A 27,118-nucleotide genomic window follows, 5' to 3' on the forward strand; every position below is an offset into this window, starting at 1 on the left:
GAGGACAATGAGTCTTGAGATTAATCTCTTGGGATTTAAGCTCCTGGGAAAGGGAAGGCACGGACCATGAGGTAGATAGATAGTTTAATAGGTTGACAATAACCCTCAAATCGAGCTCCTTATAAGGAGACCCGTAAAAGAGTCTTCAACAAAGGAAGGAGGGTGTAACCGTCTTGCTTTTTTTGGGCCGTGTCCCTTTCAGAAGAGGCGAGGCCAAACTCGTGAGACGGCACCGGATTAGAGATCCGAGACGTCCTCGAGGGGGCCCCGGAGCGGGTCTTCTTGGTTTAAAAAAGTTTTTTTTTTTTTTTTTTTTCTTTAACTGATTTCACCTTAGGGACGGTAGACCAGGAACCGTCGAAAAGGGATGAGAAGCTAACGAATCCCCTAAAGGAAAAGTTTGCCTCACCTAATTCTGAGCTAAGCGGAAAAGGTTTGTCTCAATTATTCGCACCTACTTATCGCTCCGGGACGATGTTCACAGGTTCGAGAACGAGACAGAAGGCCGCAACGTCTTCAGAAAACTCTCCGTAAACAGTTAACTTGAAGCGAAGAGTTACGAGACTTGCGGCCCGCCTCCAGGAGGGGGAAAAATTAGGACCCCAAACACCGGAGGAGCAACTATTAATAAGTCATATGAGACGGAGTTTGGCGAAGGAAAAACCGATAGGTGTATATGAAACCTACCGATTTATCGAGAATCTCGCCCGGAGACGGAGTTTGGCGGAGGAAATCGATAGGCGTATATGAAACCTACTGATCCACCGAGAATCTCGCCCGGAGAGAGCCCAAACACCGAAAGAGTGACTATTAATAAGCCACATGAGGTGGAGAACCGATAGGTTTATATGAAACCTACCGATTTATCAAGAATCTCGCCCGGAGACGGAGTTTGGCGGAGGGAAATCGATAGGCGTATATGTGAAACCTACCGATTTATTGCCGAAAGAGTGACTATTAATAAGCCACATGAGGCGGAGCTTGACGGAGGTAAAACCGACAGGTGTATATGAAACCTACGGATTCATCAGGTAGCCTGCTCGGGAGAGCATAGCGTACAACGCAATCTGCCGGGTGCCAAACGACTAATAATAAGCCAAATGAGGCGGCGTTTGGCGGAGATAAAACCGACTGGTGTAAATAAAACCTACGGATTCCTCAAGTAGCCTGCTCGGAGAGAGCATAGCGCACTTTACAACCCTTCGAGCCAAGAATAAGTCACATGAGGCGGAGTTTGGCAGAGACGAAACCGACAGGTATATATAAAACCTACGGGTTCATCAAGAAGTCTGCTCGGGGAGAGCATAGCGTACTGCATAACCTTCCGTGCCAAACTATAAATTCTCCAAAACAGACTGCGCACCGGAATGGGAACTATAGACTCCGTGATCGCTGGCTTGTTGCAGGATAGCGGAGCATTCCTGCACTCGACAAAACCAGCTGAAAACGTATGAGAAATGGGCATGCTGGAACGGATGCCGGAGCAGAGTACCGTAGCAGCGACTTAGCCTAGTCAGACCAGGAAAACCCCTGGAGAAAACCGGAGAGAAAACCGGGCTAACAGGACAAAACTCATAGACACAAAAACAGAGTCAACGGAACATTCCGAAGCGATCATGTTTGAACCATATGTGACAGAAACAAACAAAGTTGGAAGGTTATGAACTGTTCGGAAGTGGGCGCACTCAGAGCCAAGAGAGGAAAACCCCCGGAGGAGGATATCCTGAATGAAGTGATAGCGGTGGGGGGAATAAACGCCGACCGCTAACCACTAAAATCTCCGGACACTAAAATCGCCGGAGCAGTAAGCAAGGAGAGCGCCCAACAAGATAACGAAACACCGAACAGGTAGTAGCAAAATGGAGGGGGAACGCCGAAAGTAAATAAAACAGAAGACAGTTAGGTGGAAAATGCTAACTGGCCTCATATGAGATCCCAACAGTGAGGTGCGAACATGTAGGAAGCACCACGAAGGGAAACAGTCGATGTAAAAGGAAGGGGGAAGGATAGGCCAGGAGGTTGGTAACCCAAAGTAGCAACCAGGGGTGGGACAGCACTCCCCGGGCGCCCAGAGATTCTCATAGATCCCCTCGCTATGTGAGCTGTGTTGCACGACAAGAGCGAGAGAAAAGGAGAGGAAGGGCAAAAACCTCTACGGCCAGGAGAGCAAATAAAGGTAAAAGGAGTGTGAACAGGAGTGGGGAGAGCACTCCCGGTCACCTCCAGGTCCAGGTGGAGTGCCAACCGATGAGGTCAGACACACCGAGGGACAACCAATCAATGCAGAGGAGGGGATGTAGGCTACAGCATAAAAAATAGGATAAATTGCTCTCAAGCCTTGGAAAGATAACAAACCTTGAAAACAAACCAAGGGGAGAGAGAGAGCAAAGGATTAAAGGGAGAGAAGGAGATTCTCGATACCACAAAATAATATATAAATAGTCGGTAAAAGAAGTGTGAACAGGAGTGGGGAGAGCACTCCTGGTCACCATTGGTAAGCAACCCAAAGAAGGATTGAACTAGGATAGGCTACGCAGGTAAACCCTCGCTATTCCAGCTTAACTTTTTAGGAACATTAGCCTAAGTGAAAAGCCGAAACAGGGAGAGGGTGGACGTAGGCAATATATCCAAGCCAAAACCAAACAAAGGGAAGCACCAGACATAAAACACATATGTACAGAACGAGATCATAGACATGAAACTCATGCGTACAGATCGAGACCGTCCCTCCTTAACGATTTTTCCCGAAGGGAAAAAGTGTTATAGCCAACCCCTAGGCTAACCTAACTGAGGCGATGCAAAGGAAGGAAGCCTAGGAGAGAGGGTAAAGGCTAACCAATAACTCAAATAATGCATAATAAAACAAAAATTTTCTATAAGGTACATGCAGGAGGATAGGCAGGCCCAACACGACATGAACATGAAGGAAATGGCCCACCTCCAGTTAAATGAAAGTACCCCAAAATTAACAAAATTCAAAAGCATCCGAGCACAAGGTCAAAACTTAAATGTACCAATGAAAATCATGTTCCCATAAGCTTAGAGAAGTGAGTCTAAAACAAGGCAAAATAAAGCCAAAATAAGAAGCGAATAGGCCCGAGGGGGAACCACGTAGCCTAAACAGCAAGACAGCACTTGACCAGGAAGGGAACACAAAATTCACAAAATAAACAAAATTATAAAAACAAAGTAAAAACAAAGTAAAAACCGTAACAGTACCAATGAAAATAAGATCCCCAAAGGCTAAGAGAAGTGAGGGACAAAATTAAGGTATAATGAGGCCATGATAATAAGCGAATGGGCTCAAGGGGGTAGCTCGTAGCCTAAACGCTCAACAGCACTTCTCATAATGAAGCGATGATAAAAAACGAATGGGCCCGAGGGGGTAGCTCGTAGCCTAAACGCTAAACATCACTCTCGTAATTAAGCCATGATAAAAAGCAAATGGGCCCGAGGGGGTAGCCCGGAGCCTAAACGTTAAACATCACTCTCGTAATGAAGCCATGATAAAAAGCGAATGGGCCCGAGGGGGTAGCTCGTAGCCTAAATGCTAAACAGCACTTCTCGTAGTAAAGGGGTACAGAACAAACATAAAATTAATCAAACCCACTAAAGTTAGGAATCATTAATTGGTAAAATATCCCAAATAAAAAGGGATACTAATAAATAACACAAAACAAACATGCCGACCCAAGACCAAGAGAGGTCAAGAGACGTCGTGAGAGGAGATCGAGACGGGCGTTATAAATCCCTTTAATTATTAAACTAAAGGAAAATAAGGAGCCTCAACCGCCTAAAAAACAATAAAACACTGGTACTCAAGTTGTTGAAGAAGAACCTTGCGAGGATGCCATAAAAAATCCAAAATAGAGCACAAAATAAGGATCACAATGAAATTACGTGTGAACGAAATCGCGTGCTAAAATGGAATGCGGCTAGTGTTGCCTTGTGTACAGTCCGCGAGTAGTGCATGGGTTTGTATCGGCATCTCTCTCGTTGGGACTTTTGACATTGGGAATCTTTATAGGGCAGGGTCCCGTGATTGTGACAATCTCACCCTTTACCATATACGACTCCATTTCTTGGAGCTCGCTCTGGGGGTAGTAACCCCAGCTTTACATTTAGCTTTTCTCTGGTATCTAGCAACGGAATTACCTAGAAATAAGTGCTGAATGGATTATTTCACCGGCTGACATGGGACCCCGATCCAGAAATGATGTTTTATTGTATTCAAATATGCTGTATGCATTGTCATATTATCAAATTATAAAACATGAACTGTGCAATCATGTGCCATTAGCATTCTGATAATGTTCACTTTATCAAAAACATCAGATGATTGCATTTACTAGTATCATCATTGCCATTTGTGTTGAATAAAACCTAATTAAGAGATACATTTTCCTAAATTATGAATCTGGGTTTAAAAATGCAGCTTACCTTTATTTATAATTGCAGTCAAATTTTTAAATCAAGTAAAGATGTGATTTCATGAGTTCTGGACATTGCTTCATGTATTCCAAAACATTTTGCACGTCATTCTTTTTTGTAACCAAAGCTTAAATTCAGTGCCATACTATCTTAAAGCCTTTTTCTCCATTGTGTGAGATTAATAAAAATTACTTTAGTGTTAGTAATGGAAGTCACCACTGACAATTGGCAAGTTTTTAATTAGTCAGTGTAATGCAGCTCTTAATAAAGGTATGATAGTATGAAAACTAACATCAGCAAACTGCTGTTTCCTGATTCGGTTGTGTCAGTGCTTGCTACTGTTAATGCCAGTGTTTTGCTCGTCATAGTAAATGGTTTATAATTATGAGAAATGGTAATTAATCATTAGGCAGGCCACATGCTTTGTAAACCTGGTTACATGTATGATGATTTGCCTTTAGTCTACTGAACGTTTGCTTTTAGGTCTCTTAATTAGTCAAATGCTAACTTAAATGTAATGTGCATTATCAGTGGAACTGACTGAAAAGGTGATGGTTATACTAACCCTAGCTAAGTATATTCTATTGAAAATGAAACTCGCCCTTGATTCATAATGTTATGTATGCACACAAATGCAAAAAATGCGTAAAAATGGTTAAAATGAATTGAGATGGATTCTGCATTGATTGAGAGTTACCCTGTTACTAATGCTGAACTCTTTGTTTGTTGTGAAAGAAGTAATGCATCATGGTGTATCGAGCCAAACATCCACAAGCTTGCATTTCGAGTGCCAAGCAAATGATGAGTACCAAGGCAGCTTTTTCATGTCAAAATGCGTAGAGGACTAAATTTAATGAGTTCTGGAGTCGACAGGTACTAAAGTACAGTAAAGCCCCCATATTCGTGGTCTCACAATTCGCAGATTTCTCTATGGAACATATATATGCATTATTGCTGAAAAATCTCCCATTTGCAGTATTTTTTGTTGAGAAATATTCATTAATTACTGTATTTTCATGTCATTTTCATGACTAAATGCACTGTTTGTGATAAAACTATTAAAATACTCAGGTACCCGGGTAGTGCTCGAGTTATGATAATTCACCTTACGATAATTTGATGGGATAAGTAATTAATATTGATATGACAATATTTAGAAAATATCTTAAAATTTTGATATGACAATATTTAGAAAATATCTTAAAATTTCCCGTGGGCACAGGCAGCAGCGTGCAATCAGGGAGCGAGAGAGACCAAATTACAATAGACCACCTTTTCCTCCACCTCTCTATCCCGTCTTCTAGTTAAAAAGGTAAAAGAGAATGATAAAAGTATTAGTTACGTTATACTGTTGCATAAATGCGTACGGCCATAAACAGCTGAAGGAAAAACTGTTGTTTGCTTATAACCGAATCGGATAACAACAGCCGTGTTGCTTCAAGCTGCTAATGACTATAAATTATCATACATCGGCAACATGGATGAAACTCAACCGTAATTAAAATTGGAGAGGAAGTATATTGATGAAAACTACTGGGCATGAAAGAACACATATTACTGCTATTGTTACACTGATAAACGATAAATACATAAATATCGTATTATTATAAAATCAAGTGAAAATAGCAAACGGAATCTTGATTTTTTTTACACAAAACAAACATGCCCCCAACCAGCAAATGTCATCTATTAACGGAAAAAATAGCTAAATTAATTTCACAATGAAACGTATTTAAGTTATATTTCGACTTAAAATACTTCGTATAACGAAAAATAACCTTGCCCCATATAAATGAAGTATCTAGAGATTCATTTACGCCAACTAGAAGCAAGAAAAGCACTCTGAACTGAGTTAAACGCGGCAAAGTAAACTTACCACATAATCAACTTTCAAACCAAAACATTGATCTCTATGATAGCAATTTTTAATACAAAAGCAATGCAATATATTATTGGATACAGTGAATTAAAGCATAACATTTCAAAAGATCCATGGAAAAAGATGCATATTCGTTATGTTGATGCTTGTATAATACGGTATGTGAATATAGAGCACAGTATAATGTAGGCTAGACTACCGTATATGTATACGATATACCAGTGTAGGCTAAGCTTATTCTTGTTTGTTATTCAATTTCTCTTTGTACTGAATTATCATAAGTCACTCTGCTTGAACCTCCAGAATTAGCTGATAATAATTACCATACCGTGTATGGATAGAGTATACTTTATAGTGTAGGCTAGGCACATCTCGGTTCATCAGGTTCTATCATCAGTTACAAAGAAATGGACTGGAAAGACTGGCAGAAGCAGAGACAACCATGGGAAAAGGGGAACAACAAAACCTGCAAAATAACCTTAATACTAATTTATTACCATTACGTAATATACATATTTACAAGTGAGTCAAGTCTGGCGTAAATCAATAAATAAATATACAACATCAAACAACCAAAGAGCCAGTCAAAAAAACAAAGATGTAGCAAAATTAGTTAAAAATAAAACATTACCGTCAAAACATCAAATCAAAGTAAATACTTACGCTACATCAAGAAAATGTAAACATTCCAGACAGCATAATGATTACAATTAACATCAATTAACATAAGTAATGGTATAACCAAAAGTACACAAATAACAGATCAATCATTAAAGCAGCACAAATAACAATAACCCAAATTATTATAAATACCAATTCACTGATAATACATAAACATCTGTAATGATAATTAACAAGCCTCGTACAGATAATAAATAAACATCTACCCAGAGATGTCAAGACCACTAAACAAGGGTCACAGAGGATGACCACCAAAGGTCGTTGAGGATGACCACCAAACAACTGCCGTGAATTCGTCAAAACTGCCCCATGATGGCAAACAGGAACATCTCCATGAAACACAGATGTTCACGCAGAGTCGATGCGACAGCCAAATTGCTGTCCCAGAGGAATGCTTCCTCTCCACTGTTGACTCGGGTTAGTCATCAACTCATCCTCGAACTTGAAGTCGAACTTCACATCCTCGAAACTGTAGGGACCAACAGGTGACAACTACCTGTCCATGCTGCTATGCTGTCTGGACCCTGACTCGATGATTACCCAGACTTGACTATCGCTACCAAAGCAAAGACAACAGACGTAAACTCTGTATGCACAAAAAAACAAGCACCACCGGGAAAAGGAGTGCACCCTCAACAAGGGAACAATCGTTCCACAGACAAAACAGGCACTAAGCCTCACACCTCCTCACCCGGTGAAAAAAAATTTTACAAAAAATTTTTTTCTTCACTTCCCCCCACCGAGGCTGCCACAACCCCGCCAGCCAAAACAGACCAAATCCTGGCCAAAGGTTGCCAAATGTTATGAACCACATCTCGGTTCATTAGGTTCTATCATCAGTTACAAAGAAATGGACTGGAAAGACTGGCAGAAGCAGAGACAACCACGGGAAAAGGGGAACAACAAAACCAGCAAAATAACCTTAATACTAATTTATTAACATTACGTAATATACATATTTACAAGTGAGTCAAGTCTGGCGTAAATCAATAAATAAATATACAACATCAAACAACCAAAGAGCCAGTAAAAAAAAACAAAGATGTAGCAAAAGTAGTTAAAAACATTACCGTCAAAACATCAAATCAAAGTAAATACTCACGCTACATCAAGAAAACATAAACATTCCAGAGAGCGTAATAATTACAATTAACATCAATTAACATAAATAATGGTATAACCAAAAGTACACAAATAACAGATCAATCATTAAAGCAGCACAAATAACAATAACCTAAATTATCACAAATACCAATTCACTGATAATACATAAACATCTGTAATGATAATTAACAAGCCTCGTACAGATAATAAATAAACATCTACCCAGAGATGTCAAGACCACTAAACAAGGGTCACAGAGGATGACCACCAAAGGTCGTTGAGGATGACCACCAAACAACTGCCGTGAAGTCATCAAAACCGCCCCATGACGGCAAACAGGAACATCTCCATGAAACACAGACGTTCACGCAGAGTCGATGCGACAGCCAAATTGCTGTCCCAGAGGAATGCTTCCTCTCCACTGATGACTCGGGTTAGTCATCAACTCATCCTTGAACTTGAAGTCGAACTTCACGTCCTCGAAAGTATAGGGGCCAACAGGTGACAACTACCTGTCCATGCTGCTATGCTGTCTGGACCCTGATTCGATGATTACCCAGACTTGACTATCGCTACCAAAGCGAAGACAACAGATGTAAACTCTGTATGCACAAAAAATCAAGCACCACCGGGAAAAGGAGTGCACCCTCAACAAGGGAACAATCATTCCACAGACAAAACAGGCACTAAGCCTCACAATACCCTAGTGTAGGCTAGGCTATGTTTGAGATAAGTTTGTTCCAACAAACGATGGGTTTTTTGGAACCTAACTCCATTTTAACTGAGATAATACCTGTATAAGCATTTTTAGAGTTTTTTTTTTGTATGAACTATCAAGATAGGCAGTTCTAAGTGTTTTTTAGAGAGTTTCTAAGTATTTGTGGATTTTAGCTATTCTCGGGGGGTGCGGTATGCATCCCCTGCAGATACAGGGAGTTTACTTCATTGTTTATAATTTTTTTAAAATTGAAGAAACCACTCTCCGATGGTTGGCAAGCTGAATGGGTCGAAGGATTCGAAGGAAATATTGGTAACACTGAAGGAAATGTTGGTAACATTGTGAAGGAAATAGTAATGCTACTTACACCAATAAACAGGCTGAGGAATGGTTTTTGGGGGTGGGTAGTTGGGAGGACAAGTAAAGTTTCCAAGGTGAGAGAGACCTGGTTGGAAGGCTGGGTTCAGTGTAGGGGGAGTGGCAGTAAGGCTGTTTATAGGAAAAAGCATACAAAGAATGGGTTGTTTGGATAGGTGGGTGGCCAAGGAAAGAGTTTCCCAAGCTGGGAGGGGAATAGGAATGCAGTGTGGGATGGGTGGAAAGCGGTAGGCAGGTGCTGGACTTCGTTAGAGCCCTTTTTGTTTTTTGTTTTTTATGTTCTTTCCTTTTCCATATTTTATTAAAAGATAATATAGTACAGTAGTACTGTAATTTGTAATGAAATAATCAAGCGCAATGCAAAAGAGAGAGAGAACAATTGATACCGTGCTAAGAAACACATCTTCATACATTTCTCATATTTTATTTCTTGTTTTTTCATAATGTAAATCTAACTGTATAAAATGACAAATAAAAAAAAAATGAAAAGCCAATAAAACTGACAAAGCCAAAGAAGAGAGATGTAGCGAACGTTTGCAATTGTTATTAGCTTAAAAGCATAACATCGCTTATAAGTCATCATGTGCCACTTTGTTCATCACTTTTCATTGGCTGATATGGATACATAATAAGTTCAGTGGTGTCTGGCAGGTGCATGGGTGGGCAAACCCTGTGTTTTTTGTAAGCTTTCCTGCTATTGATGGAAATGCTTATGTCACTACAGTGGGTCCCTGCTAATCGCAGGGGGTCAGGGACTACAGCCACCCACATTAAGCAAAAACCCACGATGAGTTGGAACACTCCTGTAAAAATGCTAATAACCCTTAAATGCCGAGCCTCTATTTACAAAAGTGTCTGTCGTATGCCGGCGGCGTTCGGGAGTTAGCGCCGAAGCGGAAAAAAAGTTTTTTTCAAAAAATCACAGCACGCTTAGTTTTTAAGATTAAGAGGTCATTTTTGGCTCCTTTTTTTTGTCATTGCTTCAAGTTTAGTATGCAACCATCAGAAATGAAAAAAATATCGTATATAAATATTGGAATATATGACAGCGTGAAAAAAAATTTCATATATAATTGTATACAAATTGTGCTGTGAGCAAAACAGTTAAAGCTAATGAGTTATTTTTTTCGTTGCATTGTACACTAAATTGCAATGATTTTGGTATACAACAAATTGTAAAACGATCAAAGCAACACAGAGAATATATTATCAGAAAATAATGAATGAATTCGTAAGGTGCGGACGTAAAAACAAGTTTTTTTCTAAAATTCACCATAAATCAAAATATTGTGATAGAGACTTCCCGTTTGTTGCAAAATGAAGGGAATTGATTGAATATTACTAGACTGTAAGTGTTTTAGCTTACAATTGCAGTTTTCGACCATTTTGGTCAAGTTAAAGTTGACCGAAGGTCGAATTTTTTCTATTTATCGTGATTTATATGAAAATATTTCAAAACTGATAAAAGCTACAACCATGAGTTATTTTTTGTTGTATTCTACATGATATTGCACACATTTTCATATATAACACTTTATGTAAGGCCTAATATAAAATGGTGCGAAAATTACGACAAGGTGACTCAAGAAATTCTGAGATTTTCAGCCGAGTTACCGCCTGCGGATGCAAGGAAAAAGTTTTTTTCAAAAATTCACCATAAATCGAAATATTGTGCTAGAGACTTCCCGTTTGTTGCAAAATGAAGGTAAATAATTGAATATTACTAGAATGTAAGAGTTTTAGCTTACAATTGCGTTTTCTGACCATTTCGGTCAAGTCAAAGTTGACTGAAGGTTGAAATTTTGGCAGTTATCGTGATTTATATGAAAATATTTCAAAACTGAGAAAAGCTACAACAATGAGTTATTTATTGTTGTATTCTACATGAAATTGTGCACATTTTCATATATAAAACTTTATGTAAAGACTAATATAAAACGGTGCAAACATTACGACAAAGTGACGAAAGAATTTCTGAGATGTTCGGCCGAGTTACCACGAGCGGATGTAAGGAAAAAGTTTTTTTCAAAAATTCACCATAAACGAAATATTGTGCTAGAGACTTCCAATTTGTTGAAAAATGAAGGTAAATGATTCAATATTACTAGAATGTAAGAGTTTTAGCTTACAATTGCGTTTTTCGACCATTTCGGTCGAGTCAAAGTTGACCAAAGGTTGAAATTTTGGCACTTGTTGTGATTTATATGAAGATATTTCAAAACTGATAAAAGCTGCAACCATGGCTTGTTTTTTGTTGTATTTTACCCGAAATTGTGCACATTTTCATATATAACACTTTATGTAACGCCTAATATAAAACGGTACAAAAATTACGACAAAGTGACGAAAGAATTTCTGAGATTTTCGGCCGAGTTACCGAGCGGACGTAAGGAAAAAGTTTTTTCAAAAATTCACCATAAATCGAAATACTGTGCTAGAGACTTCCAATTTGTTGGAAAATGAAGGTAAATGATTGAATATTACTAGAATGTAAGAATTTTAGCTTACAATTGCGTTTGTCGACCATTTCGGTCGAGTCAAAGTTGACCGAATTTTGAAATTTTGGCACTTACTGTGATTTATATGAAAATATTTCAAAACTTATAAAAGCTACAACCATGAGTTGTTTTTTGTTGTATTCCACCTGAAATTGCGCACATTTTCATATATAAAACTTTATGTAACGACTAATATAAAATGGTGCAAAAATTATGACAAAGTGACGAAAGAATTTCTGAGATGCGTTGCTGATGCTCTGTAGTGTGAGAAGAAAGAAATTCGTGCATGCGCGGCTCGGTAACACTTGTAAACAAAACAACAACGTGATCTGTGAACTCCTAGCATCCCTCAAGGCACGTGATTTAAAATCTTTCGCAACCATCCACCACCTTTCCCAATTAGAGCTAGAAGATTGTTTGAGTCACTGAATATAAATATACAAGTGCCTTTAATAGTAAAATCACCTCCTCCCTGGACAATGAATAAAATGAGAATTTGCACACACCTCAAGTATTTATCAAAAAGTAGCTCATATACACCAGAACACCATAGACAGCATACAATAGAGCATATAAGCCGAAAAGGTCCACATTACACAATATATACAGATGGATCTAAATCAGAACACGGAGTAGGATATGCTGCAGTGTCCCAAGACATAACTTACCAGTTCTCTCTTCCTAATAATGCTTCCATATTTACAGCAGAATTGTATGGAATTGCATCAGCTATAAAAATAATTAATGAATCATCATTCAATAATTTTATGATTTTCAGTGATTCAAGAAGCACTATAGAAGCTATTCAAAGTTACAAATAAAAAAATAATATAGTACAACAAATTAAATTATATCTCCATAAATTATATAATAATGGAAAAAATGTAGAAATATGTTGGATCCCTGCAAGCATGTAGGGATCAAAGGAAATGAAGAAGCAGACAAAGCAGCAACTCACATGACAAGATCAAATGTGAATATCCCGGTTACTGATTATGTAACTCACATAAAAATGGGTATCATAAATAAATGGCAATATATATGGAATGAAGAACCTGAAAGTAATAAATTGAAAGAAATAAAACCTAATGTTAAAAAATGGAGTTCATCATATCAAAGAGAGAGACACGCACAAGTAATTTTAACACGTCTCAGAATAGGCCATACTCGTCTGACACATGGGCACTTAATGAGCAGTCCACATGGCCCGGCTCCTGAATGCTCAGAATGCAGAGTAATAATAACAGTCAGACATGTGTTACGTGAATGTCCAAAGTACGACCAACAACGAATGTCTACTTTTGGAAATAAATCAGTGAAAGAAATTTTGTCAGAATCTTTCACATTTTCAGTCGTTCCAATTTTGATGTTCTTGAAGAACTGTAATTTAATTAATAAAATATAAAAATAAGTAAATAATAAAAGCATGAAAACCCTTTTAACATTTGTTGAATTTTACAAAAAAGAAAAATTTTAAAGTTTTGCTTAATTTATATTCTGAATTTTAATATACCATTTTAGTATGTATGTAAGGAAGTCTGAGTAAATGTATTTATTGTATGAGAGGATGTGCCTATGTGCAGTTTTTAATTTAATTTTAATAAATTCATCATTGTATCGAATGATCTATTGGGTCCTAGCGCTTCACTTCAGGCCTGGACCTAGTATTTTAATCAAATCCTTCGGGCCAGCCCTATGAGAGCTGAAAGTCAGCTCAGTGGTCTGGTTAAACTACTTTAATAATAATAATAATAATAATAATAATAATAATAATAATAATAATAATATGAAGGGAGTAGACCCTCTTTTAAACAGGTCTTATTAAAAAGGATGGCTGTATTATGCGAATTTATCTTATATAGTGTCTTTTCTATCCTCCTTATGATTCGCTTTTCAGGCACAGCGATGTTAGTCAGTAACTGGCCGTCGGCCAGTTACTGACTAACATCGCTGAGCCTGAAAAGCGAATCATAAGGAGGATAGAAAAGACACTATATAAGATAAATTCGCATAATACAGCCATCCTTTTTAATAATAATAATAATAATAATAATAATAATAATAATAATAATAATAATAATAATAATAATAATAATAATAATAATAATAATAATTCAGCCGTAATTGTGTTTTCGGTTTCCACTGCCAGTTTTAAAATGGAAACATGAGTCTCCTTGTTGGGAGGAGAACTACATGTTTGGTTACTACGTAGCCAAATATGGTTGGCAGCAATACTAAATTTTCAAATTTTCTATACCCTGGATGTAAGATATTGTACACATCGTCAGCCAATATTAACAGTTCTATAGGTGATTGTTCTCTACGGGTAGATCAAAATCTTTATCAGCCAAGCTGATTTTCGTTCTGCACAACGACCTTAACCCTCTAACGCCGAGCCTCTATTTACAAAAGTGTCTGTCGTATGCCGGCGGCGTTCGGGAGTTAGCGCCGAAGCGGAAAAAAAGTTTTTTTTCAAAAAATCACAGCACGCTTAGTTTTTAAGATTAAGAGTTCATTTTTGGCTCATTTTTTTGTCATTGCCTGAAGTTTAGTATGCAACCATCAGAAATGAAAAAAATATCATTATCATATATAAATATTGAAATATATGACAGCACGAAAAAAAATTTCATATATAATTGTATACAAATCGTGCTGTGAGCAAAACGGTTAAAGATAACGAGTTACTTTTTTTTCTTTGTATTGTACACTAAATTGCGATGAATTTGGTATATAACAAATTGTAAAACGATCAAAGCAACACAGAGAAAATATTATCACAAAATGATGCATGAATTCATAACGTGCGGACGTAAAAAAAGTTTTTTTTAAAAAATTCACCATAAATCGAAATATTGTGCTAGAGACTTCCCGTTTGTTGAAAAATGAGCAAATTGATTGAATATTACTAGACTGTAAATGTTATAGCTTACAATTACAGTTTTTACCATTTCGGTCAAGTTAAAGTTGACCGAAGATAGAATTTTTTCTATTTATCGTGATTTATATGAAAATATTTCAAAACTGATAAAAGCTACAACCATGAGTTATTTTTTGTTGTATTCTACATGAAATTGCGCACATTTTCATATATAAAACTTTATGTAATGACTAATATAAAACGGTGCAAACATTATGACAACGTGACGAAAGAATTTCTGAGATGTTCGGCCGAGTTACCGCGCGAACATAAGGAAAAAGTTTTTTTCAAAAATTCACCATAAATCGAAATATTGTGCTAGAGACTTCCAATTTATTGCAAAATTAAGGTAAATGATTGAATATTACTAGAATGTAAGAATTTTAGCTTACAATTGCGTTTTTCGACCATTTCGGTCGCGTTAAAGTTGACTGAAGGTTGAAATTTTGGCAGTTATCGTGATTTATATGAAAATATTTCAAAACTGATAAAAGCTACAACCATGAGTTATTTTCTGTTGTATTCTACATGAAATGGGCATATTTTCATATATAAAAGTTTATGTAACGACTAATGTAAAATGGTGCAAACATTATGACAAAATGACGAAAGAATTTCTGAGATGTTCGGCCGAGTTACCGCGCGCAGACGTAAGGAGAAAGTTTTTTTTTTCAAAAATTCACCATAAATCGAAATATTGTGCTAGAGACTTCCAGTTTGTTGCAAAATGAAGGTACATGATTAAATATTACTAGGATGTAAGAGTTTTAGCTTATAATTGCGTTTTTTTACCATTTCGGTCGAGTCAAAGTTGACCGAAGGTTGAAATTTTGGCAGTTATCGTGATTTATATGAAAATATTTCAAAACTGATAAAAGCTACAACCATGAGTTATTTTCTCTTTTATTCTACATGAAATTGTGCACATTTACATATATAAAACTTTATGTAACGACTAATATAAAACGGTGCAAACATTACGGCAACGTGACGAAAGAATTTCTGGCGCGGACGTAAGGAAAAAGTTTTTTTTCAAAAATTCACCATAAATCGAAATATTGTGTTAGAGACTTCCAATTTGTTGCAAAATGAAGGTAAATGATTGAATATTACTAGAATGTAAGAGTTTTAGCTTACAATTGCGTTTTTTTACCATTTCGGTCGAGTCAAAGTTGACTGAAGGTTGAAATTTTTTCAGTTATCGTGATTTATATGAAAATATTTCCAAACTGATAAAAGCTACAACCATGGGTTATTTTTTGTTGTATTTTACATGAAATTGCACACATTTTCATATATAAAACTTTATGTAATGGCTAATATGAAACGGTGTAAAAATTACGACAAAATGACGAAAGAATTTCTGAAATTTTTGGCCGAATTACCGCGCGGACGTAAGGAAAAAGTTTTTTTCAAAAATTCACCATAAATCGAAATATTGTGCTAGAGACTTCCAATTTGTTGCAAAATGAAGGTAAATGATTGAATATTACTAGAATGTAAGAGTTTTAGATTACAATTGCGTTTTTCGACCATTTCGGCTGAGTCAAAGTTGACCGAAGGTTGAAATTTTTTGTAGTCGACGTACGGTATGTCCACTCGGCACCCAACAGACAAATTTAGTCGACGTACGATACGTCCAGTCGCCGTTTAAGGGTTAAGTTCTTAATGTTGAATTTCTTTATAATGTATATTCTGGTAACCTTGTCTACCACTATACAATCAATATTTTTAGTCAAAGGGAGCCGTGAGAGCCTCATGCAGTTACGTCTGCCTTAGGCAGCGCCCTGGCTAAATCCCTTATCAGAGAACTTATAGCACAGGGTTGGCACGTATTCATTCCGGTTAACGAAAGCTTGTCACTACAGTAAACCCCCTGTATTCGCGTTCTCATGGTTCGCGGACTCACGCATTCGCGGGTTTCTCTGTGGAACATATCTAGCCATAATTCGTGGAAAATTCGCCCATTCGCGGTATTTTTCACTGAGAAATATTCACTAATTACTGTATTTTCATATAATTTTCATGAATAAATGCACTTTTTGTGATAAAACTATTAAAATACTCAGGTATAAGCATTTTTACAGCGTTTTTCTTGGTTTAAGCTATCAAAATGGGCAGATCTAAGTGTTTTTAGAGGGGTTTTAAGCATTTGTGGATTTGACCTATTCACGGGGGCCTGTGAGACACATCCCCCGTGAATACGGGCGGTTCACTGTATTGTGATAGGATATCAGGTCTCGGGGGGGGTTTGCACTTTGACCCCTATCCGCTGCATTGATGAATCAATTCATGGCTAAACATCTCCACTGGTTACACCTTTCCATTTGCACTTCCATGGCTAGTTCGAATGAATCGGGTCAAAACGCGACTACGCATCTACTGTGCATGCGCATGTTGCCAACCCAATGTTTTTTCTAGCTGCGCTTTTCTGGTGTGTGATAAAATCTTTTCCATCGTAATTGGAGGTTTGGCATGGAGTCTTCATCTCAGTCAACGGGGAATAAGATAAGTACCTGCCCTACCGCAGTCACAAAATTTAGTCCTGCTTAACTAATATTTTCATACATTTTGTCATGTCCGAAATGATGGCTTGGGAGCATCATTCCGCTACCCATATTTAGGCTAGGATTTTGCCTTAATTAAGGCGAAAAGCATAGGTTAGGGTAGGATTTTTAGATTCAGCATGTCAAAAACCCCTAGTGTGAACTGTTAAACATGCTTGGAAAGTTTATATAAACCTGATTGTTATAAAATTATCGATAGCCCGAACGCTAATGCTAGCGCTAAAGTTAGGCTAACCTTTGCTACTTTTAGGTTTACCGAAGCGGATGATAGCCACTTTCGGTACTTAAGGTAATTCTTTTTAGTGTTATTTATGTGACATAACTATATTTTGGACATTTTGATAGAGTTTTTTGTGTAAAACCTCCGATTTATGTTCCATTATCAGTGTGAAAAATGATGTGGGCTTCTGGAACATTCTAGAAGGGTCCAGCGAAGCTCTGTCGAAGCCTTCGACTCAGAATCGTTTAGTAACGAAAATTGCATATGATACACTGGCTCCCAGTCGAGTTACCAGATACCTCAAGTCGAATTATTTCGAAATAGTAGCGTTTCTCATGACGAATTGATTCGAAATAGTAACTTTTTTTATGTCGAATTGATTCGAAATAGTAGCTCTTTTATGTCGAATAGTGTAGTATGGAAATGAGTTATGAACGAAAATAAAGATACAGTATGTCGTTCTATTAGCTGTAAGGTTGTTGCCATGCACCAATGAAGTCGTGAGTATCGATTCTTGCCAATGTTATTCATCTGGGGCGATCGATGTCCTATATTGGATATACCCAGATCCCCTAGTCTAGGCTAAGCCTACATGGTAGCCCACATTCTTGGTCTATGATACCCTCGACTCGAATGGCATGGATTTACCTGTTGCTCTGTCATAGAACTGACATAATCCCAATACTATTTGACTTCCTTGTTCGTGATCATAGATTGCCCTTCAGTTGTAGCTCTCCCCCAGTGGATACCCCGCCTTTTCCCCTGTGCCTAGCGCCTATTGGAGGCAAGCCTCAAACAGGGATGTCGACTGGGCATGAATCCAGCCATTCGAGATAGTAGAATGAATGTCACCTCATTCGAGAATATAAAAATAGATAGTAGAATGAATGTCACCTCATTTGAGAATATAAAAACTATATGCTTGTTTATATCATGGCTTATATAACATAGTTCCTTAAACATTTTAGGGGTGTTTCATAGTATTATTTTCTTTTATAGGCTTTGTCAAATAAGTGTGCTAATGCCGCCTGTAAGAAACGGATAGACTCCATCAAGACTCAGCATGAGTTTTGTCGAGGGTGTGCTCCCTGCAGTGTACAGGGTACGGACCATCCATACTGGAGTCCGGATGGGTGTGACATATGTACTGATTGGCTGTCGATTACAACAACCTGTTATCATGGCTCTACAGGGTCGAGGGGCAGTTCAGGTTGGCAGGCCTGACCGACGAAGTGCTGCAGGCAGACATCATAATCAACGCCCTCCCGGAGGAGGTTTACAGGAAGATCGCCCCGTGGGTGTCTGCCGCAAGTCCTGCCACCTACCAAAAGCTGAAGGCCTCTCTCATCGAGACCTGCTCCCTGCCAATCTCTGAGAGAGCCGCCCGCGCCCTCGACCTCGCCAACAACCCCCAGCACGAACAGAACCTCCTGGAGACGTGGAACGTCATCCAGGACCTTCTCATCCTACCCGGGACGGACGGCAGCGGCAGGCACATGGAGATAAGCATGTCAAGGGAGATCTTCCTCCGTCAGCTCCTCCTGGAGGTTCGGACCCAGATCTTGAAGCCTTACACCCTGCCCCTCGAGGACCTGATTAAAACGGCAGAGCAGCTGACTGACTCCACGAGGGCAGCGAAGCGGGCATCCACGCCTGCACACCCCATCAACTCCCACCAGCCGGAGGAAACCACAGAAGAGGAGATAAACGCTGTTGTCAGGAGACGGCCAACCCATCACCAGAAGAAGCAATTGCCGGGGGCCTTGTTACTACCACCAGCAGTACGGCAAGGATGCCTGGAATTGTGAGCCCCCTGCCCTTTCCAAAAAATGGGGGCAGCAGCAGCCAACAGCATAGGCCGCCGTAGCAGCAGAAGCACCCAGGAGCCCAGCACCAGTAGGTTTTTATGTCCGTGACACCTTCTCCGGCAGGATGATGCTGATCGACACTGGGGCCATACGCTTAGTGTTCCCACCATCCAGAGAGGACTGCAAATGCCCGTTGGACCCAGCTGCCTCCCTGACGGCTGCCAACAGGTCCCCCATCCTCTCCTACGGCACCAAGCTCCTGTCAGTCTCCATCTTTGGCCAGAGGTACAAGTGGAGCTTCATCATTGCGGACGTGAGGACCCCACTTCTGGGTGCGGACTTCCTGGCCCACTTCGGACTGGTAGTTGACGTCGGTCGCAAGCGCCTGCTGGACACCGAGTCCTGCCAGTCCCTTCCCCTGGTGATAGGCCCCAGCATGCCCACAGTCTGTTCTGTCGCTCCACACCAGTACGCCTCACTTCTGAAAGAGTTCCTGGAAGGTATTCAAGCCCGAACTGCGTCAGGTGCTTGGGGCCCCTGCCAAACATGGAGTTTACCACCACATCAAAATGAAGGGCCCCCCAATGCACACAAAGTTCCAGAGGCTTCCCCCTCGGCACCTTCAGGAGGCCAAGGATGCCTTCTCCGAGATGGAGCGTATGGGCATATGCAGAAAGGCCTCCAGCTCGTGGGCCTCCCCCCTCCACATGGTGCAGGAACCAGATGGCTCCTGGAGACCTTGCAGCGACTACAGGCGGCTCAACCTTGCCACAGAACCAGATCACTACCCTCTCCCAAACATACAAGCCCTCACGGCCTCTTTCCATGGGCCAAAATATTTTCTAAATTGGATATTTTAAAATTCTACTTCTAGGTACCAGTAGCTCGAGAGGATATCCCCAAAATCGCCATCATCACGCCCTTCGGGTCCTACGTCTTCGTCTTCTCCACCTTCGGCCTGAGGAACCCGGGGCAATTTTCCAGAGACTGATGGACAGCATCCTGGGGGACCTGAACTTCTGTGTCTGTTATGTAGATGACATTTTAATTTTTTCCAGATCCCACAAAAAACACCTGCGGCACATCTGGAAGGTCCTGCAACGCCTGCAGGAGAACGGCCTCATCGTCAGGTTCAACAAATGCACCTTCGGCATCGAAAGAGTTGACTTCCTGGGCCACAAGATATCCCCGGGAGGCGTCCGCCCACTCGCATCGAAGGTCGAAGCCATTGCCAGGTTCCCCACCCCTACCTCCATCAGGGCCATACAGGAATTCCTCGGAATGGTCAACTACTACAGGAGGTTCAGGCCTGGAGTCGTACACACCATGGCCCCCCTGACGGAGATCCTGAAGGGCCACCCGAAGACCTTAGTGTGGGGTCCCGACCAACAGCAGGCCTTCTCCCTGATGAAGGCTGCCCTCGCCAAGGCAACCGGTTGCCTTGGGCCAACAGGACCCCAGCGCCCCACCTCCAGCTAACGACGGACACCAGCAATGTCGCCTGTGGAGCCATTCTGGAGCAGGTCGTCGCTGGAACCCCCCAGCCCATCGCCTTCTTCAGCAGGAAGCTCAGCCCCGCCGAGTCCCGATACAGCACCTTCGACAGGGAACTCTGCGCAGTGTACCAGGCGGTACGCCACTTCAAGTTCCTCCTGGAGGGCACACCCTTCACATTTTGGACAGATCACCGGCCACTGGTCCACGCCTTCACAAAGCAGGGGGATGCATGGCCCTCCAGACAGCAGCGGCATCTCGCAGCCATTGCAGAGTTCACCTGCACCATCAAGTACCTCCCCAGCAGGAAGAACCCTGTAGCAGACGCCCTCTTGAGGATCGAACTCAACGCAGTGCAGCTCAGGATCGACTATGAGGACCTCGCCCGGGAGCAGGCCACCGACCCAGAGGTTCCAGCTTACTGCACCGCCATCACGTCGCTCAAGTGGAAGGACATGCCCCTTGCCCCTGGGGGGCCATCACTGCTGAGCGACATAAGCACCGGCCACCCCCGCCTGCTGGTACCCGCCTCCCGCTGCCATCTGGTTTTCGACATCATCCACGGGTTGTCCCACCCCTCTGGCAGGACGATGGCCAAGCTGCTGGCAGAGAAGTTCGTCTGGCACAGCATACAGAAGAACGCGACGACCTGGGCAAGGCAGTGCATCCGGTGCCAGACCAGCAAAGTAGGACGCCACACCGAGTCGGGGGTGGGCGACTTCCCCCAGCTGGGAAGGTGTTTCGGACACATCCATGTCGACGTGGTAGGCCCCCTTCCCCCATCAGGCGGGGCCAGGTATCTCCTGGCAAGTCATCGACTGCTCCACCAGGTGGCCCGAAGCGACGCCCATGGAAGAAGCCACCGCCAGTGCGTGCGCCGAGGGCCCTCCTCTCCAGCTGGATCAGCCGGTTTGGTGTCCCAGACCGTATAGCAACAGACCGTGCCCAGTCGTTTGAGCGAAGTCATTTTGAGCGATGTCATTTAGAGCGATGTCATTTTGGGAGAAGTATCAAATAAGTCATATTGAGCGATACCAATTGAGCGATGTCAGATTGATCGAACTCGCACTGTTAAATATATCACAAATTGAGCGATACAAAGTTGAAAATAATAAATAATAGAATTTTTCATTCGTCTTTTTTATTAACAAGTATCTAATAACCATTTACAAAGATTACATGAAAATATATTTCGATAAATAAAAGATAAGGTCGTTTTTTATTACATTTTTCTCAAATAACACTTTTATTAAAAAAATATCAAATAACTGAGATATAAGGTGATTTTTATTAAAATATTTCAAATAACAAATACTTTTTTTTGTGATAATTAAAACTAAGGGATATATAATCCATGGAGAAAATACTGTATATATTAAAACTAAGGGAGAAAATACTGTATATACATTCTGGAAGCTTTTAATCAAAATGTAATATTGTAGGAAAGGTGTCTCAGAAAAGTAGTAATATCTAAGGTATCTCTAGAATCAATTATGCTTTTAATTCTTTTTTCCATCGCATCATATTTTGTTTTCTTACGTCCCGGTTCTCCGGAAATTATTCCAAAATATTTAGTTCTTTGTAGGCTCTCTTCGGGTGACAGCAAGACAGGCTGCCTTGAAAAGCATTGTGCCACCCCTCCACAGAATTATTTGTATGCGGGAGATCCGACTGAACTCTGTTATAGACATTCCACCAAGGTAACGGGAATTTAGGCCTTCTTCTACGGTTGTTTGTCAATGGGCGCCCAAGATAGTTATCTTGAAATAATCAAAACAAAACATCGTAATTTTCCATAGTATGCATTCAAATTAGTGTTCAAGTCATCATTTTAATTAGCGTTCTAATATTTTCTTCACCGACATATTTTTCTCTCAATCCCAAGTTGTTAACCTTTTTCCATACACTCTGTCCTAGATGGAAGAAACATCCTGCTATGCTAGAACTTGGGAATACCGATGTTATAGCATCATTTTTTGTAGCAATTTCGAAGTCTATCATAACGGTGATAGAATCAAGAGAAGGCTCGATGGATTTCAATTCGTTAAATACTACCCTGTAACTTTCTTCGCATTTATTAGTGAGTAAAGCATATATGCAAGGTATTATACTTTCTTTTATCAATGTATGAATCGTAAAAATCTGAAAATTATAGATGGAGCTGTTTTGAATGTTCCGTCAGCTAACCAATGACGATTGTCTTTCAACCATGTAATACTTTCTTTAGTACCAAAAATGATAACTCTATTCTCATCACCTAAACCACTGTCATATAGAATGAAATTATCGCCAGTGAAAGTAGAGCACAAGGATTCCGGTACAATGAGGGATTGAGCAAATTGAGGAGGTGGTGGTAATCCCCTTTAGCTTTCCTCTTCCTAGATATAGTACGCCTTCAATTTCTCTCCAGAACCAATCTTTGCCGCAACTTCATCTGGTAGACCAGCAATAGCGTCCTGGAGTATGCGTCTTGGTGGATCATGTGACGCTTCAGCAGCTTTGCAGATTTTTCCTTTAACTATTTCCTCACTGACTTTAACAGGTTGGGGTGTATGCGAGTGTTCTCCTCTCTCTCTGCAATTTCTGTCTCTTTCATACTCCAACGTGGTGCTCAACCGCCCTTTGCAGCCTTTCACTTCACACCGCCAAGAAATCGTCGTTTGTGTAGCTTTATCCTTCCGATAAATAAATCCATTATAAGCAGTTTTGTTTTTACCACGACTAGAAACTAGAATCTCCATGATGGGTTGAACTGAATAATAAACTGTGTTGAATTTCCAGAATAAGAAAATAAATAAAAAAATAAACAAACCATTTGTTCCTAATAATGTAAAAACGACTTAACAGCCATTAAGCTGAATAACTGTTTGTTCCTAGTAATGTAAAAACATCATCGAAGTATTCGCTTAAAATAAACCTTCGCTCAAAATACCATTCGCTCTTATTGTATCGTTCAAAACCGTTTTGCCCAATATGACATCGCTCAAAACGACATCGCTCAAAATGACGTCGCTCTAAAGGTAGGGAACCGCAACAGACAGGGGCCCAGCCTTCCTGTCCGAGCTGTGGACCGCCCTGGCACGCCTGCTGGGGACCACTCACCACAGCACCACCGCCTACGACCCTGCGGCCAGTGGATTGGTGGAAAGGTTCCACAGATCCCTGAAGGCATCCATCATGGCCCGCTGCACCGCCGAGAATTGGAGGTACCAGCTGTCCTGGTTCCAACTCAGGCTGAGGACCGCCCCCAGAGCCAACGGCAACCCGTCCGCAGCAGAAAAAGTCTATGGGGAGTCTTGTAGTCTCGGGCGAACTCATCATGGGGGATCGCCACAACCTGACGGTCCAGAGGCTCCGTGACATGGTCGGAAAGTTTGCCCCCTGCCAGTGGACGTATACCGACAGGACGACACCTTTCACACCTCCCGGTCTGTCCTCCACCACCCACGTCTTCGTCAGGAACGACGCCGTGCGCTATCGAAATATGAACATTGGACAGTTATTGCCTAATATATATGTGCAGGAAAAGTGAATTATTAGAAGAATTGAGAAAACTCAGAAGAAAACCAATTTGCAAAATGCAGCCATTTTATTCAACAAAATAACAATAATAATAATAATAATAATAATAATAATAATAATAATAATAATAATAATAATGGTAATACTGTAGTAATAATAATTGCTTGTAGTTAATAAATTTGGAAATGTTTTCATTGGTGTTTATGTTCATTTAATAGATTAAGAATGTTTAAACTCAGTGTTTGCTTACTATTAGTAAAATTAGAAATATATCAGTTGTGCCTGAATGCATCTTAGGATTACACTTATATATAAAAGTGAAATTAATGTGCAGATTTGTTTGAAGGAAGTAGTCATTTTTCTTTTTGTAGTTCAGATTTATTTGAAGAAATAGCCATGTTTATTTCTTTCAGAGTGTGGTAGTTTTACCAATCCTTTGCCACACATACGAGAAGCTAGATCAGAATTTGCAGAGCTGTCCTCCAAACAAGAATTGAAGTTCGATGGCACTGTGTCTCCTCTAAATATTACAGTATCCTTGGCATCTAGTGATGTATGGTCTAGTTCCACTTCTGTATCAACACCAGCACCACAAGGTGATCCAGAATCTAATAACAAAACTGGATTCAAATGCTATCCTATTTTGCCATTAGCTCGTATCAGACATGCTACTGATTTCATGGACACGTTTTTAATACAGGTATGAATCATTTAATTTTTAGTTGTTCCTACACAAATACAAACCTGAATTTCTTTATGTAGAACTTCTGTATGTAGGGATTTAGCTGGCAAATGCAAACTGGAACAGTCATTCAAACTTATTGACAAGGTAGTAAACTACTGACAGTTAAGGGAAGCCCCACCCGCCTGTTGGTCTGCATTCCGCTTTGTTTCCAGCTGCTGTCGAGTCCAAACTTTTGCCATTCAAACTTTTTTTTTTATTAAACGTGAGTATTCCACTTCATTTTTTAGTTGTTGACTATGTGCTTGTATTGCAGTTTTTCAAAACGATCGGTCAAATAAGCCTTCTTGCAAGGAATCAAGTTTGTATTTTCCTTGCTGCTGTGAATACTATTTTCATAGGTAACATAACAGCTTACTAATATATTTACCTCTCGGGTACGGTAAACTTAGCCTCGTGGAAGTTCTTTGAAAGTTTTACCTTAGGGTAATCCTGCTAGCACAGCCTTCCTTTGTATTCATTGGAAATAGGCTAAGTAGACTTATTTGATTTCTGTGGCTTAGTCTGTGATTCTCGCCTACTGCAGAGGGGCAAATTTCAACAGTGGTGGAAAGAGGTAGAGACGTTCTCCTTTCCTTCATCATCATCATCTATATCGTTCTTCTGAACCTCACCTCCACTCTGACTAGGGCTACAAGTTTAGAGTGGTTGGGGGGAGTCTGCTCAGCATAAAAAGGCTAATTAAGCTTCTTCCTGTGTGGCTTTCCCTACCGGGTAGGGCGGGGTCTTGATCGCTGTCTGCGAATGATTTCCCCAGGCAGGGCTGGCACTGAGTGCCTTTCCCTTATGTTTGAGGTTTTCTTCATCTCATCTCTCTGTGAGGTTTTGAGCATGCTTTAAGTCAAATTCTCTTTCTTTGAGAGAAGTAGTGCGTTGATCCTTCATGCAGCTCATTTGGTCCTCAGTTTCCCAGAATATAAACTGGGTTTACGGGCAGCAACAAGTGTGGAGTGTTCTCCCTGCTTTTGTATGGTTGGATGACTGTAGAAACAGGTAATCACTTCAGTGCTTCTTACCATAAGCTTTGCATGGACTGTTGGCTTTCATTAACCACCCTACAGGTCAAGTTAGGTTTGCTGATAGTGCAGGGGTGTTCTCCCTACCTTCCCTTGGTCAGGCAACCAGAGTAATAAGGAAACACTTTGACTCTTCCACAGCGATCTTTCAGGATCACACAAGGAAGGGTTTGTGCAGGGCATTTGCTCTGCTTGTTTGGTTCCAGAATTCTCGGTTTTGAATTAAGTTTTCGGGGAGCGATGAGCCAATCAATGTTTCCAATCCTTCCATGGTTGGACAGCCATGGTGACATTACATCCCTCATGTCTCCAGCTCTTTGGGGGCTGTTAGAGAGGGCACTATTGATAGGTTCAATCATCGGATCAGGTTGCTCAGTAGTGATGGGTATTTTGTAGTTTATTCATTGCCTCTGATATTCCTCTTTTGATATATTTGAGTGGAGGAAGAAGAAGGCTACTTTGTATGGCTCCCCATGCAAGAAGTCTTGATAGGCTTCCAGCGTTTGGTCCTTTTCTGTGGAAGAGGACTGATTTGGCTCACTCGGTTTGGCACATGGGTGCAACTGTTACCCAGGGGCCATACCGTCCCCTGGGCACTGGTCCAGTCATGGCTCTCAGGCCACAGGACCTGGGCCCCTGATGCTACTTGTGCTCCATGCATGGATGCACCTGTCACCCAGGTTGACTGGTCTGGTCAGGGAAGAACCTGAAAGTAATAAAACAAATAAAACCTACCGTTGGAAAATGGAATTCATCATACCAAAAAAGAGACGCAGGTAATTCTGCCACGTCTCTGAATAGGCCAATCTTGTCTAACACGGACAGCTAATGAATAATCCACATAATCCTGCTCCGGAATGCTCTGAATGTAAAGTAATGATAACAATTAAACGCTGTGTGAATGTCCAAAGTATAATCAGTTGCAAACATCAAGTTTTGGGAATAAATCGGTCAGTGAAATGTTGCCAGAAACTCCAACATTGACAAAATATAAATAAAAACAAATCCTTCGGGTTAACCCTATGAGAGCTGATATTCAGCTGAGTGGTCTGGTTAAATTATTAATAATAATAACTAGGAGATACTCGCTATCGCTCACATTCGCTAGTTCCCATATCTGTACCATACCCATATCTGTAT

The 27,118-nt window shown here is 40.4% G+C and overlaps 1 protein-coding gene across 3 annotated transcripts in view; it reads left to right on the forward strand.

The window, feature by feature from the left end:
- LOC136847480 (transmembrane protein 8B-like) overlaps positions 1 to 27,118 on the forward strand; it is a 910,690-nt gene that overhangs the window by 307,879 nt on the left and 575,693 nt on the right. For all 3 annotated transcript variants that reach the window (XM_067119223.1, XM_067119225.1, XM_067119224.1), the window contains exon 7: positions 24,634 to 24,920. In XM_067119223.1, coding sequence (XP_066975324.1) covers positions 24,634 to 24,920 — 287 coding nt within the window. The remainder of the gene's footprint in view (positions 1 to 24,633; positions 24,921 to 27,118) is intronic.

The sequence above is a fragment of the Macrobrachium rosenbergii genome, chromosome 16, assembly GCF_040412425.1.
Source record: "Macrobrachium rosenbergii isolate ZJJX-2024 chromosome 16, ASM4041242v1, whole genome shotgun sequence".
NCBI lineage: Eukaryota > Metazoa > Arthropoda > Malacostraca > Decapoda > Palaemonidae > Macrobrachium > Macrobrachium rosenbergii.